Source organism: Pezoporus flaviventris, unplaced genomic scaffold, assembly GCF_033815535.1.
Source record: "Pezoporus flaviventris isolate CSIRO_AGI_PZ_B2104156 unplaced genomic scaffold, CSIRO_AGI_Pfla_v1 ptg000030l, whole genome shotgun sequence".
In the NCBI taxonomy this organism is placed as follows: Eukaryota; Metazoa; Chordata; class Aves; order Psittaciformes; family Psittacidae; genus Pezoporus; species Pezoporus flaviventris.
Window position 1 is genome coordinate 9,147,665 of NW_026892578.1, and position 18,447 is coordinate 9,166,111.

The 18,447-nt window shown below is 35.4% G+C and overlaps 1 protein-coding gene across 9 annotated transcripts in view; it reads left to right on the forward strand.

Annotated features, from left to right (window-relative positions):
* The window catches only part of STS (steroid sulfatase), a 98,548-nt gene that overhangs the window by 16,389 nt on the left and 63,712 nt on the right, over positions 1-18,447 (forward strand). For 6 of the 9 annotated variants that reach the window (XM_061459858.1, XM_061459850.1, XM_061459852.1 and 3 more), the window contains 4 exons: positions 5,405-5,557; positions 6,191-6,312; positions 9,631-9,753; positions 15,373-15,796. In XM_061459858.1, coding sequence (XP_061315842.1) covers positions 5,412-5,557; positions 6,191-6,312; positions 9,631-9,753; positions 15,373-15,796 — 815 coding nt within the window. In that variant the 5' untranslated portion in view covers positions 5,405-5,411. Of the gene's footprint in view, positions 1-473; positions 819-5,404; positions 5,558-6,190; positions 6,313-9,630; positions 9,754-15,372; positions 15,797-18,447 lie in introns of all 9 variants that reach the window. The other 3 variants (XM_061459857.1, XM_061459856.1, XM_061459859.1) reach the window with 3 other exon arrangements.

Genomic DNA, 18,447 nt, shown 5'->3' on the forward strand with positions numbered 1-18,447 from the left:
TAGTTGGGTGAAGGTGAAGAGACTGTAACCACTCAATTATATTAAGATACAGTTTATATTACAAAAGATAATCTTGTCTTCTCTTCATATTATAATTTGCTACCCAAAATAATGTTTACTATTTATTAATACTGCCATTAAAATCTGTAATTTAATTTAGCTAACACTAGCAAGTTCTTGAGAAAACATTTAAAAAAGATAAATTATTTACCTTAAGTTGAACTTGTATCTGGTGGATGCTGTGTGGCTTCATCTCTATTTGATTCAGACACAATAATTAATCTTGCTTGAGCAAGAAACATGATTATTTTCTCTGGTGTTCTTCCGAGCTCATGTTAAGCAAAATTTCTGTCGTGCAATGAGACAACTTTTAATAAATTTAATACTGATTTTCATTTTTGTACATAGTTACCTGAAGATGCACACTGAAATCTAATGGCACTCTTCAGAAAAATGTTATGGTGTTTTTACAGACACAAATATCAATCAGTTTACAGATACAGAGAGACACAGCCTTCTGTGACCACACCGTGAGAGGGCTGAATGCAAATCAGTTCCAACCTGGGAAAGAAATAGTCATCCTAATCTGGCACTGAATCTGACGTGCCTAACCAGTAGGTAGGATGGAAGACGCCTATGTCTCTGGAAAAAAAAAAAAAACCAACAACGACTAATAAGCACATCAAATATGCTGCCTGGACCTGAGGAAACAGGAGGAGAACATCTGGCTCTGAGGACTGGAGAGGATTCTTAGAAGGTATCTTACCATGCAGGAGGAGAAATAAAATACTAAAAAAAAAAAACAGCATTAAGAAATAGTGAGTTTATGGTATTAAAATATTAGAAGCATATTACTGAGATTGAGTTACCAGTGATCAGTTAGGATACAATAAATATTTGCAGGGTCTTAGCTTGTTGCAAATGCAAAGTAATGTTTGTTTGTCTGAATGAATTATTATTAAAAGCAGGTCAAAAACATGGGTTTATTTCTCTTTTCTCAGTAGTATGACATAAAAGATGCACAGTTATGACTGACTTGTGAGAGAAAAATTGAGAGATTTTAAGAAATCTTAAGCTAATATTATAAAATTATTAAGAGTATATAATATTACTTTACCATTTGTTACAATTTAAAAGCTTTTTTTCTCATGAAGCTGAAGAATTTTCATGTTGCAGAATCTTATGGAGAACAGCGTTGCCTTCTATTTTGTTTACAGTGTGATTTTTATGACTTTTAGGGAAATTTTTGAGTATATTTATTATATGTTTTTATCCATTTGTTCTTGCACATTTATACTTTGTTTTAATACAAGTAGAAAATATGTATTCAAATCCCAATAATGTTATTTGAAGATATGTAGAAAAAGTAGGATATATGTATATATGCATCCACATACATGTGCAGATATGTATAGTGACACCTATGTATGTATGTATATACATATGCATATATATATATATACACATACATGTGTAATGATTAAAGTATGGTAGTTTGAAATGGGATGTATGAAATCTAAATTCTTACATAGCTCTTATATGAAATTAAGCACCTCTTAAATATATCCAACTTAGCAGCCATGTTGGGATGAAAAAAGGTACTATTAGTTCTATTATATCACAGAGAAAGTGAAGCAGATATTGAAAATTGCACTTAGGTGTCCTGCGTGCAATTAAGGAAAAATTTTGCCACTGGAATCTAAAACATAACCCTTCAAAGATTAAGATTACTGTAGGAACATTTAAAGGATGTTGTGGAAGTAAAATAATATCAAATTGGTTCAATGCAAAAAAAAAAAAAACAAAAAAACAAAAAAACAAACCCAAATTAAACAAAAGTTGATTGGTTCAAAATAGACAAATAGAGTAAAACATATTCATGAAGGGAAAAGAATCTACAGGGAAATATTCAATACAGTGCTCTTCTGTTCAAAATGCCCTAAATGCTGACTGTCAAAAGCTAGAAGGGTGCACTAGTAAAAGAATATACTCGCCAAGTTTCTTACATTCTTACCTTAAGTATTTGGATTGTTTGCTGCTGGAGACCAAATACTAGGTTAAATGGAAGCTTCATCTGATTTGGTGTAATCATTTATATGTTAGATCTGCACGTGCCTGTCTTTTCACCGTTAAAAACCGTAGTGTGACGCAGATGAGCCTCCGTATCCTCAGAGCTTCATTCTCATGTTCTTCCCTTTTTTACTCTTCTGAATTTCTTTGTTGTTGCCTGTTCTGCTTAATTTCATCCATTCAATATTTCTTGCTTTCCAAGCACATCCCTTCAAGATTCATAAAAGTCTATTGTAGAGAGTACACTACAGAAATCAGGGTTGTTGGGATTAATTTTTTTTTCCCATTTCTGTGTTGATTTCACTTCAGGGACATGATACCAGGTGGAGGCAGATAGCCCAGCGTGTAAGAGTGCCTGCAGATACTCCTTCAGAGTGGAGGACTATACAGCAATATTACATCAGAGACATCTTTCAATAACATTTTTTGTTGTTGATTTGCAAAATGAGAAATGAGGTACTAAATGAGGCTAACTTTTGCAGGAATAGATCCAGAAAATAAGATTTTCAGCCACTTTGCAAGTTACAGTGATCCAGTTGATACTGGGCACAGCTATTGTTAACATTGCTGTGTAGATTTATTTAAAATATTATATGAATGTTTATTTAAAATATTATTTTTCACTGTGTATATATAGCTAAAGATTGTAAAGTTTGACCAAGGTGACAAAGTTTCTTAGGTATTTTCCTGCTCATATCTCTATACAAACTTGAAATCTCTTTAAAATTCATATAAATTGTAGTCAGCTGATTTTGAAGATATTTCACTCATTTTTTAGATTGCTTTTATTCTTGAAAATAAAAGACAGCTGCTACTTTGGTTTTCAACAGTAACTTTGCTCAGTAAAAGGAAAATTAATTTGTTCTGTTCACTAGTGGCTAAAGACCTCACACGTATTCAAAAAGACTGCTCTCCATAGTTCCATACCTCCTAATTGAAACACAGAATGTTTTGTTTGTACCAGTTGAATTAAACCTTGGAATTGTTGTTTGGAAAACTTGCAAAACCAGATAGCTTTGTGCTTTTAAAATGATGGTTTTATTAGTGGCAGGAGCACACATTTCTAGTTTTTATTCAGATGTGAAGCCTGCAATAAAGCTGAGGACACTCAGTAATTCTATGAAATAAATGTGCATGCCCTGCAAACATCAGCACAATTCTATATATGTCACCCTTTTCAGCATCCCTATTACCATGGGCCTTGAGACCCTTGCAGTCTGAATAGTGGAGTAGGAGCTAAAGGTCTGGCAGCAGGTTGTTCCTGTCCTGTGGGGTCAGGGTGCTAGCTGTTCTCTGCAGTGCGTGGGAAGAAAATCACACTTTTTTATCCTTTCAGGGAAGAAAGCTAAACCTACTGTGCAGATTATGTCTGCAGTGTGGCAGGTGCTACACAGCTTCATTAATATGGTAATTCGATGGAGGGTTGGTTAGATGCATTCCACCAAGCAGAACTGCATTTAGTGGCTTAGTCTTAAAGTTTGTGTATGTATTTTCCGTATCTGAAACAAAGTAGATTGCTTCCCATGGAATAAGCCAGGTAATGATCTGTTGCCACAGTGATAAGGCTGGGATCTTTAGGTGTTGCTCACTGAAATCTAAACCAGAATTGTTGTCATCAAAGCAAAGTCAATGGGTTAGAAAGCATTTATTAAGTAGTAAAAATCAGCTAATATTAGTGTTTTATCTGTATGCAAACAAGTACTAAGAGTCCCAGTTTGTTGGTTGATCCCCACTATTTTGACTTGCATCAGTCCCAGACTGCCCAGGCCCTTTCCAGTCAGTTCTCTTCATCTTCCATAATCATAGCTCCTCAGCTATTTCATCCCAGATACTCCCATTTCTGTCACCTGTTTTCATGAATTTGTTTTCCTACCCACTGTCATCCTGTCCCTTCCAGTTTCTTAAACCTTCTACCATTTCTTCTAATTTCAGCCTGCAGTTCTCATTCCAACTGGGCCTCAGGCTTTCCTTCTTGCTCTTCAAGTCAGTGCAAGCTCTTCTAGTTCTGACTACTTCATCTTCTACAGATACTTTTAACCACCACACCTCACTGATACACAAATGTGTCTCTCTTGATGTCTCTGCACCAGCTCTTCTAGTTCTGGCTTCTCTATCTTCTCTCTTCTTTTCTCTTCTCTCTGTTACTTCTATCTACTGTAACTCACTGGTTTACAAGTTTTTCATTTCTTGACCTGCTGTCCCCATTCTCTGTCAAAATTCTTGTTTCTAGTTCCCTTTTCTACTCTTTTACTTTCAAATTTCCACCTCAGTCCTGGTTTCCTCCCCTTTCCTTCTTGTCCCAGCATAATCCAGGGTGCAGGTGTGACTCATGTCTCATCTGCATTTGAAAAAGGCTGCCTGCATCCAGAAATGATGGAAGTATTACTAGAGGCAAAGGAGAGTGAGTCTCTGTTCTTTTTTGATGTGTATACCTGACACAATCCTTCACAGCCTAGAGGCACTCAATTGCAGGTGGAGCATACTTGATGCAGTTTAAAACTGAGATATGACAAGTCCCTGCTTAGGTAAAATAGTAATAGACTGTGCTCTTATCATAAAAGATGGTGTGTAGTATTGTGAACAATGCATTCTTCCTGTTTTAAGTTGGATATAGCATGAGCATTGTTTATTGAACATTGTGATATAAAATATTTTTACATAATTTTGCTACAGGCCCTGGTATTTAAAATGTCTGCAAAGAGCTTTTTCTTGAACATTCCTTTCAATAATTTTGTAATTTATGTCTTCATTTCCTTTGGATAGTACTTATTCCTGTCAAGAAACTAGAGCTGGTTTGTTTGGTTTTTTTCCCTTGTTGACAAGTTATTCAGTCATTTACATTGGTAGCAGAATTGTTGAACATTTTTTTGTTGTTGTTTTTTGTTTTTCCTGCAATGAACCTTGGAAATTTTGGTCCTAAAAGATTTCAGTTTCTGTGTTCCCTAAATCACATTTATACCTAAAAAAAAAAAATAAATTATTTGCTGTCATATTTACTGCTGTACAGTGCATCTGTGTATGCAAAAGTATTGTTACTGAGGTTGTGACTAATTCTCTGTTCATCTTTATTTAAAGGATTCATCTGTGTAAGGGGGTGAAAGGAAAAATTATCTATATACTAAAAGATGCATTTTAATTTTTAAGAAATATAACAGAGAAAATAATGTTAAAAAAACTCTTGAGGAAAAAGAAAAAGCCAAATAAAAATCTCCAGTCTATCTTTTTTCTTCTAATATACAATCCAGAGCAATAAATAATAGGACTATATTCAATTAATAGTAAAATTAAAAAGAAGTCTTAACTATTATGTTTTCCACTTGTTCTTATGCACCAGGAGGAAGATGAGACTCCTTTTATTTCTACTAATTTGCCAGTGTGCCATAAACAGTGTCAAAGCATACAGTGCTTCAAGTCCCAGTGTCATTTTACTGATGGCTGATGATCTTGGTATTGGAGACCTAGGATGTTATGGGAACAGAACATTAAGGTATGATGATACAGTTGAGGGAGTCAGAGCTTTATTTTAGTTTTTCTATGGATTTGTGAAGTTAAAACCCCAAAATGTTCAGAGATTTCATTAGCCTTTATAGGTAAGCAAAGTTAATATCCTTTCTAGAGAACAGCATATTTAATCTTTGTTTTCTTAACAATAAGACTTATCTGTTTTATTTATCCTGCTGAAAAGTTGTATCATAAACAGAATTGAGCAACCAACAAAATAAGGGTAGGTCTAGAGAAGCAAAGTACAATCAACAATTGTAGTTTAAAATAAACATGACACAAGTACTATAAATTAAGCATATTTTGAAGCATCTGTGAGTTAAGCAAAGCTTGTCACTAGCCAATCATAAATAAAGTGCTGATTTTTTTTTCCTTCATCTTCATGCTGTACTCAATAAATTCATTAAAACAGGTGTTAATGTACCTAATGGAAAAATTTTTGACACAACAGTATTTAGAATTGCAACCCTACCATGGTTTTGATAATTTGCATACAATAAATCTTAACTTGATTTTCCTGATAGTTTTTTGTTTCAGATGCCTTGATCTTGCCATGCCCATTTCCAAATAATTATCTTTGTGTATTCTTTTGTTGTCTTTCCTCCTTATGTTTTTCTAGAACCCCTAATATTGACAGGCTGGCAGAGGAAGGAGTGACACTTACTCATCACATAGCAGCATCCCCACTTTGTACTCCAAGTAGGGCTGCTTTCCTGACTGGGCGATATCCTATCAGATCAGGTAAAATTCCATTGCTTTATATGTAAATATAATATTTTATTTGTAGTAAATGTATGCATTTTCTTCACTGGCTTTTCTTGCTATCTTTATCATTACTTGATTAGGTACTTATTTCAGTGACCAATAAACCTCAGTGAAGATGGTCAGCATTTCAAATCTTCCATATATATGGGAAATTCTCACATTTCAGATAAGTTAATACAAAAATAAAGCCCCTTTTTACTGAGAAAAAGATTTTTAAAATAGTGAAGAAAAAATCTGATTGTGGTGTTTTAATGTAAGGAGCAGACAAATTCCATCGATTTCCTCCACCTTCCAAATGACCTCTCTGTCTGCCTCCCCAGTCGCGTTCAGGCTGCTCCCCAGGATATTTGAGGGCAGCCTGACTGTTGAGCATCACAGAGATTCATCTAGAAAGACACAATGGAAAACCTGGTGTAAATCCTTCTGCTCAGACATTTCTGTTTCTACAAAATCTTTTGATTTAGACAAGTTGTTATTTTTTTTCAGGGTGGCAGGGAGTGGAGGAGGTGGGGGTGGTGGAGTGTATGATGGCTATTCATTAAGATGTTCTAGCAGCCCTTAATACTGGGAAGAAGAAAGAAAAAAAAAATCTCCCTTCTTTCTCAGTATTTTTGCTCCATATCTATGCATACACAGTGTTAAGTACCCCATGAATGCATGCATTTAATAACTTCTCTCACTTTTAAACTACCTGATCCAAAGCCCAGTTAAGTAAGTGAAGATCCAGTCTGTTTATTTTAGTGTGCTGGGACTGAGCCCCTTAGTGCTTAGCCATGCAACTTTAACATTCCCTTAACATCATTTTTAGCAAGGATCATTATACATTAATCAGATCACTTGTTCATTAGTGATAAAACATCCTGTCCTTTCTTCTGAGAATGAAAGCAAAGCAAGACTCTGGAGCCTACTTGATACGTTCGTGCTCATTCAAATCAAGTAACAAGCTTCTGCAAAAGTGCTAGCTGATATAACTTGCAAAATTTTCTATTACATTCAGCTGCAAAGGAAAATATTATATACCTGTTACAGCTAAATTGCTGTTTACTGCAGGTAAAGCCACAGGTCACTTTCCATTACAACCCGTGTTCTTATTTCCAAAAAATTAGCATTTGAACTGATTTATTTCTTAACCGATTGCCTCTCAGGTAAACCAGATTATTTCCATGTTTGTACAAAAATGGTCTTTGTCTTAATTAAGTGACTAAATTGCTAAATGTGGACTATTTCTAAATGTCAATGAATACTGATAAAGGATTATTATATCTAGAAGATACTAGAATCATGATGTGAAAAAAAATGTTAGAAATCTAAAAATCCTGCTAATAGAGCTGAAGAAGAATATTCCAAAATGCAGTATTGGATGAGAGACACCCCCAGAGAAAGGTAGCAATTAAAAAAAAAAAAGAGAAAAAAAAATAAATCATAGTTCTCTCATTCTGGTAACTTCAGGGAATTACAGTGATTTCAGTTACCAGACATTGAAGTGCATAAAAATAAATATGAATAAAGATATTGTAAGTAAAATATAGATATGTACAGATGACTAAAACTACCTAAACTGTTGATCAATAAAGCTAGCTGGAGTGAAAAACTGAAGTCAGTATTTGGCGGGTAAGTTGAGCTCTCTTTAATAAACCAGTCAAACAAGTCTTTTTCTTATCTAACCACAAGGGATACCAGAGGGAAGAGTCTGCTTGTCTACATCAGTCATGTAACTTTGGCACTGAAATCATACAGTTGCATAATTCAGACTTCCTGGAGATACATCTGCACAGATTTGCATAGATATTCTGTGTTCTGTCTGTCTATACTCGGAGCCAGCTCTCATCTGGAATCCTAGTAATCTAATTTTCATGAATTTGAGCTCTCAAGTTCCTCATCCTAAGAGTAGTTTATAAGCTCAAGTTTATGTTCCTCAGACTCTCAGCATATAATGTAGAAGTTACTGTGCCTTATTTAGATGTTGTCTTGTTAGCTGATACCTTATGCTTCTTTAATGCACTCTGTGTGCTTTGAATCATGGGCCTTCATACTGTTGCAGCACTGGTCCTGTCCTACCAAAGCTGAGTGCCTTATCCACTCTATTTCCAGAATCAGGCTCTGTCTTGCTCTTTTTTTCACCTCATGTTACTTACATGCCTAACTGTAAGACTGCCCTATTTCAACCGCCTTCTTTCAAATAACCTTAAAGGCTTGTAGAAAACAACGTATGAGGATTGTCGAAGTTCTGAGAGTAGAACTCGGGAGTGATCTTGCTTCATTCCCAGCTCCATTCCTTCCTCATGTACAAAAAAACTGAATTATGCAAGCTCAACTTCTTTCAGATATGTTATACCTTAGAACATCTACAGAAGGGGCTGCAGTTTTTTATGTGATGGCTGGCTCCACGACTATAAGCAGAGAATTTTTTTCTCCACTTCTCAGTTTCTGGCGTCGATGCAGGAAAGACCTTGCTCAGCTAAATGGTGATTCGGAGAAAACTCCAGGAACAAACTTGGCAACAAAGTTTTCAAGCTGACAAGCAGTTATTCTTTATTGCGGCGCCAGGAGACACGGGGGATAGCTCCTCCTAACGTGTGTCCCTGTATTGCTACACAAGCCATCCTTATATAGTCCCTTGGCATACATACGTATTCATGAGGCTACATATGGATTACATCATTTTCCAGAAAGTTCCCCGCATGCGTACAGAATTGTGGTGGTGGTCTCTGAGGGTCGTTTACTTCCTCCAACAATCTTCATCACTTCTGGCAGCCTTTGGAGCACGCACAGTAGGTGCTTATACCAGCTTAATTGGTTTGTTAGCACCAGAGACGTAATAATCCTCCTGTCCTCCTACTTATCAGTTAGTTTAACTGTAGCCCATCCTGGACACCTGCCATTCCCAGATACTCCTTATCCCTGTGTCCTGTTCTTCTAGACTGTTTTTCTTAAAACTATGTCAACTATAACAATTTATCTTGTACGAGAATTCTCAGTATGTTCTCTAGCTGTAGTCTACTTTTTTTCTGTGTATCATGCACCTCAGTAATTTTCCACTGCTACTGTTACAAAGCCATCAAATTTAACATTACTTAAAACTGATTCTAAAGGTTTATATACTTCATTTTGTAATTTTGTGCTCCCCCTTGTCTCAATGGATGATTGTATCTGCCACTTGCAACATTTAGTGTCTGGTGGCAGTATGTAATCTAAGTGATGATACCATCTAAAGCAAAATAGTGCATCCAGAAAGAATGAATGGAAATTGTTTCACTATATCAACCAAGTCTCATTCATTTTCATTGTACTTAGGAATGGCTGCCTTCTCACGAGTTGGTGTTTTCTTATTTTCTGCCTCTTCTGGGGGACTTCCTTCTGAAGAAATAACTTTTTCCAGACTCCTGAAGGAGAGAGGTTATGCAACTGCTTTAATAGGTAAAATTGCATACATATACAGAATTATTTTTCATTCATTCCAATCAAAAGAACATTAGCTTTCCATATAGGCTGTTAAGGATCTGCATTAAGCTTTTTTCCCCCACAACATAATGAATTTATTTTCCTGGCACAGAGCTGATCACATTCCCATGCATATGTGAAGCACTAATCAGGTAAGTATGTCTAATTCACTTCTGTAGTTATAGTCTCATCGTGCAAGGTACTGAAGAAACATGATGAACAAATTGAAAATTAGTCAAGCTCTTGGAAAGTTTTCAGTGCAAATAGGAGTTTGATTACAACAGAGGGACAATAAGGGATCAGTTGCAGGGTACAAGTCAGCATGGTGGTAGGATTCATTTTGCCAGTTTTCAAATATCCATAAAGTAGATGATGTAGTATGTGTACTAACCGACTGGATTCTCTTCTTAGTAATCAGACAAAAATGGGCATTTCTATGAAATCTCTCTCATCCTGTGGTAGATGTCTAATATAAAAATGTGCTTCTCTCTCATTATAAAAATAGTTCAGAGAACTAGCTGCAGCATAAATATCCAGTGATGAGTAAAAGGAATACCAGATGAATAATAAATTGAATTGGAATTAATATCATAAAGGTATAACATTTAAATAATGTCTGGAGGCTTTTTCCTAATTTTGCCATGTACTTATTCCACACTGCTTACATTTTAGAATATTTTTGTGAAATACAACTTTTATTACATAATGTATTTCTGTCAAGGAATTGCCAGGAAATAGTTGTTTAGAGAACATCATACCGGAATATTACTATGTTAATTTAGATGATTGATGTACCTAATTTTACCCAATTTGATTTTCAGTTGTAATAGAAGCTTGCAATTTTGGAAGTAATTTTTGTTTAAAAAAATCAGTGTATTTAGTATGGCTAGCAATTCATACCACTGTTTAAAAATATCTGTATGATGTAGCTAGCCAATATTGATGTTTGTAACTAAAAATCCTACTTTGCAATTCCACAGTCTGAGAAAGTATAAACTACCTTGATGTTCTGACAGAGTCAAAAGATAAACCCAGAAAATCTTAGCAGAAGTATATTTAGTACAGGTGTATTTGAATCATAGTGTAAAAAAGCCATTCATAATTTGTCATGTTCATCATGGAGTTAATTCCTATTGCTCCATATTCAGTTAAAGATTGCAAAGAATCATTTTTCTGTTTGCAAAAAGCACTGTAATACAACTCATTTTCTGGGGCTGACCTAGTTAATGTTCTTTTTTTAACTACTTTCACTGCAACATGACAGCTTGCCACTTAGATCTCCAGAAGTTATCTCCATGATGCTTAATGAACAATTCTTCCAAGTGGCCTGAATGATAGCTGTGAAACCGTAAGATGTAATATTAACATATCCTTAGAGTATAATGAAGGCTTCTAAAAATCAAGAAGTACATTAAAATTACGGATAAAGCATGTGTAAATGACAAAAAGAAAAATTATGTAGATTTGAAGACTAGATAGGCAGACTCTGATTCCCAGCCAGGCCATTTTCTGTCTCTGCTGGCATTCTTATCACATCATATTTGGTCTAGGTCAGGGAGTCTTTGCTTGGTTCAGTCTAACTCAGCAGTTCCAAAACAATTAATTGTCAAATCCTGCACCACTGAAGGACTGGCTTAAGGGTAATTTGAAGCCTTTCAGTTCCTCAAGCCTGTACTGTCAGTTCCTTTTTTTTTTTTTTTTTTATTAAGTTTCTCTTCTCTCCCCTTTACTCTCTAAGGGCACTTTTTTCTTCCCTAAATGCATTTTCGTTTCTTCTTTTTAATTTTCTCCATGTCTCTGCGTATATTCTTCCTCTTGCTTGGTACATCCTGAGATATATTTTAGCTATGAATCTATTTTATATATACTTTTTTTTTACCTCATTGTTTTTCCCCTGTGACACAAAGAAGGTGACATCCAATAGATCTGGCAGGAAGAGACACAGTCAGAAGATCTGTAGCAAAATCAAGTTTTCTCAAAAAAGGTAGATGCACTGCATATGTAATATTTCACCAGTTAAGGATCTCAGAGATTAGCAAGAACTGTTGATGTTTTGTAGGAAATGGCTATTTATAATGCAAAAATACTACTGAAAGTAGATGGATATTATTTTAACTACTACTATACTCAGTTACAGTTAGCTTTCCCTCACTACTGTTATCCAGTGTGTTGTCCAGCATCCAGAGAACTTTAAAATCCACCTATGTAGCTTGTCTCCAAAGCTTAAAATAATAATGTATAAGCTGAGACTTATATCTTTCCTCCAGAATGAGGTGTTGTAATATTTGGACACATCACAGTAGTGATGTGTCCAATAAAAAATTGGCAGAGTCTATGGAGCACAATTAATAGAACAGCTTAAAAACTGACTATATTAACAATATATGCTTAATACTTATTATTGCTGTGTACTTCATGTATATATATTACTTTGAGCACATAAAATATTTCTTTTTGGATCTTGCTCTGCATCTTGCATCTTACCATTTATCTGAGGAGCAGAACTATATCATTATATACAACTCAGATTTCATAATGCTCCCCATTCAACTGTCTGAAGAAAAAGTAGAGGGGAAACATTGATTTTTTGCAGCTTCTCCTGCAGTCTGGGTTCTGAAAAACTGAGTTCCAAATGAAGTTTCTTGGCTGAATAGGACTTGCCCCTCCTTTCCATGTGCCTTTCATTGCATTGCTCTTGCTCTGCAGAAGCCTTATTTGGGGCCAAAGGAGAAAAACAAAAATTTCAAACTATTAAGGTACAAATAATTTACAATTAACAGCATAAATCTCACTCAAAACCTTGCTGTAATCTGCTGAAATGTGTATGATGCTCGTCTGAAGTGTCCATGCTATGAAGCTTCACTTGACAAGGAGGTGAGATAGTTTTGCACTGCCCTCAGATTCACAAGGGCCCCGGATTGTAAAGCGCATTACAATAATCTGTTGAAACACTAGCTCAAGGCAGCAGTTATTGTCACAAGGAATGAAACAAAACATGTATTGTGGGCCCAGTCATCACTTGCTTTTTCAGAGTAGCACAGCATCTATCAAAACCCTCTACCTTGTCAGCCATTTGAGAATGGCAATTGTGTTTTTCCATCACAGCTGCGGACATAATTTGAGCCAGTGCTTCTGTGCTTTTCCCAGCTAACCTGCCGTCTGCTTTGTTTGGCTTAAGTTGCTTCTCAACAAATCTTTTTTTGAGACCCAAGTTCATCTTGACATTGAACAATTTGTTGTGCTTGCTAAAACCCTTTTGAAATAACAGGTCCTATATTTTCCCCTGTCCTAATTTGTTGTTGCAAGATTCTTCTGTCCTAGCTTGCAGTGTCTACTTTTATTGAGATCTAGTTTAAACAAACATCTTTGTATCCTAATAAATGACTTTGAAAGTATGCTTAAGTTGATATGGTTTCTTTTTCTTATTTTTTACTGAATTATAAGTGATTTGAGATTAAGAAGTAACAGTGAAAAAAAAAAAAAAACTTTCAGATCATTTATATTTGTGGTTATAAATCTCTAACTTTATTTCCATTACCTAACTTGATGAGAATTGTTATATCCTAACCTTGCTACATATCTGACTTTATAATTATTCTGTAAAGACAGTCATGTAAACCTAAGAGAAAAGACTGAATCATTTATTTTCTAAAATCGGTATCTTTGCTTGCTGGGAATGAAATTCAGAGTTGCAGCCTTGGCTAGCCCTTTATGGCACCATTCTAACATCTGAAAATTTGGTACAGTGGCCTGTATTTGTGGTTTTGTAATCAGTCACAAAAATGTTCACTGGACCACATCAAAAGTAGTGATGAGAGCCATTCTGCCCACAGAAAGCAGGTTTCCTCCTCAGGTGAGGAGGTATTCTGACAGTTAAGAGGGAAAATTTCTGATGGGATGAGAAAGCTATGAACACCTGCATTTCACTGGCACATAGGAGGACCTGAAAATGCTTTTATAGCTGCATCTGTAACCTGCTGAAGGCATTTCTAACCTAAGACCATCCAGAGATACACGAGGAGAAGTGGAGTCAATTAAACACTCAGGTTCAAGATTTCTGTTGTGTTTTAGTTCACCTTTGCTGTGAAAGGGAAATAATGACATTGATCCCATTTGCAAGGCACTATCTCAAAAAATCAGGACTGATCCCCATCTTCACCCCCTTTGGTACTGCAGTATCTGCATTTGTCTTTGCCAAAAGAGGAAGTGCAGGATCAATGTGCTGCTCTCTAGATCCCCAAGATGCTCAGGACTGCCTGCGTCAGGACTTTTTCTTACAGATGTGTAAAAGCTGGGATGGTGCAGGAGAGGGAAAAAATCTATTTGTCCTTTTTTCCTTTTATGTACTTTCTACCACCTGTATCCTGAAGTCTAGAACAAAAGATTTCAAATGTCTTTGGGCTAGGTTATGGGGATGAGGACTTACTGGGTTTGTGGGGAGTTTTGTTTATTTCTTTAAAGATCATGATCCCTAAAATATGTTGGTCATGTGTAGGTATTTGATTCAGAAAAAATAAATAAAATTTGACCCAGCAGTACATACTGTCATCTGTTTTGTCAAGGCTGATATGTTTGTCAAATATTGAACATAATTCTTTGCTGAGACCAAAAAGCATATAGCTGTAGCCATCATTTATGTCAATAGGCTTAACTAAATTTGATTTTCTTTTTTAATTGTGCATTTGGATTTAATGCTACCAAACAGTTAGGTCTGTGGGACTAAGTGACGCATAAGTATGTGATGGAGGGACGTACCTGAGTCATAGATTTAATTACCTAGATACTTGTCATTAGCATGAAATAGATTATGTTACTGTAATGCAAATCAGACTCTCCCTTTTCTTGTGTCAGTCAGTGTCTAACATTACTGCAGAAATACAATGATTTCCTAGTGAGACAAAATGCTGTGAAACATAGTATTTGGCAGTAATTTCCTTTTTACTATTGTTTCTTCTTTTATTTTCATATATATACACACCTATAGATATAAATATATATATAATATATATTTTATATATAAAATAATCTTCCTCACTATATATATGTATATTGTCCATTTCTGACACCTTGCAATCATTTAAATATAAATTTCATTTTCACTATTCTTGTTTTTTCTCCTGTTTGTCTGTCACTGTTTTATTTTTTGTTGTTTTTTTTTTTAAACCTAGTTAAAGGTGAATGATTTGCCAGCAAAGTTTTGGAAAATATATTTCATTACTACATATTGGCTTTTCTTAAAAAAGAAGTAGCTGCCACAGTTTTTTTATGACTGTTTAACTATATATATACAAGGGCTTAATTATTTCAAAGGGCTATGTTGCTCTTTAGTGACCTGCTAGCCCACTCAGAATTTCTTGATTTCCACCAGAACCTGTGCCAAACTGTTTCTCACTAAAATGAAGAAGTAGACATGGAACAAAGTCTTTGATGAAGGCATGAAGAGAGATTAGATAGAAGATAGAAAATAGGGATCCTCACGATAAATGCTTGAGGGCAGGGAAAATATCACATAATGAGTTTCATGTTTGGAATAGGGAACATTATAAGTTTGATGATTTAACTACAAAAATGCTCCCTGTCCTTCTCTTTTTGTAGGAAAGTGGCATCTTGGGATGAACTGTGAAATAAGCAATGACTTCTGCCACCACCCCCTCAGTCATGGGTTTGATTACTTTTATGGGCTTACCGTGACCAACTTGAGAGATTGCAAACCTGGCCAAGGCAGCGTATTTTTAAAAGGGGTTCAGAAATCCCTTGTCATCCCACTCCAAATCACTGGAATCACCCTGGTCTCTTTGGCAGTAGTGCATTACATTGGTCTCCTCAGAGTACCTTTCCGAGCACTGGGTTACTGCTTTTTAATAGCCACCATTTCACTTGTGGTTTTGATTTTCTTCTTTTATCATTTTCGCCACTTGAATTGCTTTTTAATGAGGGACCATCAGATTATCCAGCAACCACTCTCCTATGAGAACCTTACTCAGAGACTCACAAAGGAAGCTGTGCAGTTTATAGAAAGGTAGGTTTCTAATTGTGTTATAATTTAATGGTGGCATTTCACAACGATGGTGCTTCTGAAGATGTAGAAAAGGAAAAAGTGAGCTGGAGGGCATAAGGAGTATGTCATTACATATTATCAGCACTTTTTTCCTTCCAAAGATGGCTGCAGTTAATCTTTTTAGTGAAAGTGACTGATTTTTTTTCTATTGGGTATATATCTATAAAAATTAAAAACTTTATGTTTACATGCTTCATAATTTTTTGCCAAAAAAAACATTTAACTTTTTTAGGACTTTCATTCTTGAGAATTTCATCTAACTTGAGATATGAAAAATCTTTCCTGATGTGACTTAATTATGTGAAAGCACAATGCAGAGTCATAATCCATTACTTTTCTGGAATGGGAAACTGTTCATTATTGATTTGATGCATCCATTAAATGGCATTCATAAGGCCAAGTTTTTAAGATACGGTCTTTTAGGTGCCTCACTTTTATGGCAGATTCATTTTAAGAAGATTTGATTTACAGAAGTTAGGAAATAAATGGGGTTTTGACAGCAATGGTTTTTCTAATAGCCATCACGTTGGGCTACCTAAACATTGGATGTACAAAATCATCCTAAGTCATTCTTCATTTTTTAAATATTATCTACTGTGGTGTAATTACCACAGGTCTCTTAACAAGATCAAATCATAAAAGTATACAGTTATAGATTGTGAAATATAAATTCATAGAATCATAGAATAGTTAGGGTTGGAAAGGACCTTAAGATCATCTAGTTCCAACCCCCCTGCCATGTGCAGGGACACCTCACACCAAACCATATCACCCAAGGCTTCGTCCAACCTGGTCTTGAACACTGTCAGGGATAGAGCATTCACAACCTCCCTGGGCAACCTATTCCAGTGCCTCACCACCCTAACAGGAAAGAATTAAATTGATATATTTGGAGAAAAAATATTTCATCCATTTAAATTCTTGAAAAATATTCTAGAATGTTGGTCACTTTTTAAACAGGTTGCACCATTTCTAGAAATAGTTAATCAAAAGTGAAAATATGTTCTAAAATATATTCTGAGAAGTATGTACCAGGTTGTTACTGTGAATACATTTGCATAATGTTATTGCTGAATGAAAACTTACACCAAAGAATTGGCGCCTATCTTTTCTAGACTTAGTGTGGTGTTCCTCAAGACTTTTAGCAAGAAGAAAAAAAGTTTATCTAAAATCTTGATCTCATACTGCAATTGTATATCATTTCTATCTATATAGATATTTGATGTGGCCATCTGTAGTCATCATACCAAATAAAAAGTTTCTTATATCAAATTTCTTTAAGTGAGTAAGCCTTTCCAACAGCAACATTCTCATGAGTATTTATAAATAACCTAAAACATCTTTGTTTCCTCTTGGCAATGGTGATAAATATAAAGATGCCTTCCCATCTACGTTCTAACTAATTTAGCAGTGAAGTACTTTGTTTACTATAAACACACACCCCTTCAAAAATTGTTGAAAGGTTATTTGCTCAGTGACCAAGCATTTGGTGATTTCAAAAGACTCTTGAGCACATTAACTATATGCGGAATGATTCTTTCATGATTTACAAGTGTGCAGTGTGCCTGTAGTGATTCATAATGTTTTTGATATGTCTGAGTGTTGCATTGATTTCAATGCAATGACAATAAAATGGTAGCTCCAAAACAGGTGAGTTTAAGATTGGAAATCAATGCTAGAACACTACTAACTCATTTGAATGTATTACTCTTCATAATGCGGACAATGTTATTGCATAGGTTAGTGTTTAGAGCTGGCAAAACAATTTCTCATCTAAGTCAGCATAGCTTTGTTGACGCAGCTGAAGGTAAGTGACTTTACATCAGGGGGGCACTTGGCTTCAGTTCTCAGTGTAGTTCCTACACAAAAGAGATGTTAAATTGAAGTCAAGGTTAATATCACATATTCATAATTTACAATAAACTTTGTTACAGGAGCGCGGCAATTATAATGAGAATTATAACCCAAACAATTCAGAGTCAATGTTAAATTAAAGATTATCCATGCACATTAAGGTGTTGAGAAGCAATTAGGGCACTTGAGCAATCTTAATTGTGCCCTGTTCACATTGTATATGACCACAGCACTTGTTCCTGGGGATAAGAGTAATCAAATTAATATGGAGAAAAGAAGGGGACCTTATCACTCTGTGCAACTATCTGAAAGGAGGTTGTAGCAAATGGGTGTTGGTCTCTTCTCCCCAGTAAGCACAAGAGGAAATGGCCTTAATTTGCACCAGGAAGGGTTTACATTGGGTATAAAGAAAAAAATCACCAAAAGGGTTGTCAAGAATTATAACAGGCTGCCCAGGGAAATGGGCAGCCTGTCACATTGCTGGAGGTAATTAAAAGAGATGTCAGTGTGGTACTTAGGGACATGGTTTAGTGATTGAGTTGACAGTGTTAAGTTTATGGTGGAACTTGATCTAGAAGGTCTTTTCCAACCTAAATGATTCTATGAGTCTGTATAATCGTTAGATTTTGTATTTTTAAAGTCTTCTATAATTTCTTCATAGCATGTAGCTACGTGCAGTTATACTTAATTTGGTCTGGGTTTTTTTGAGAAGTGGTATTTTATTTGTTCTTCCTTAGTCTTGTGTATGTGTATTATCA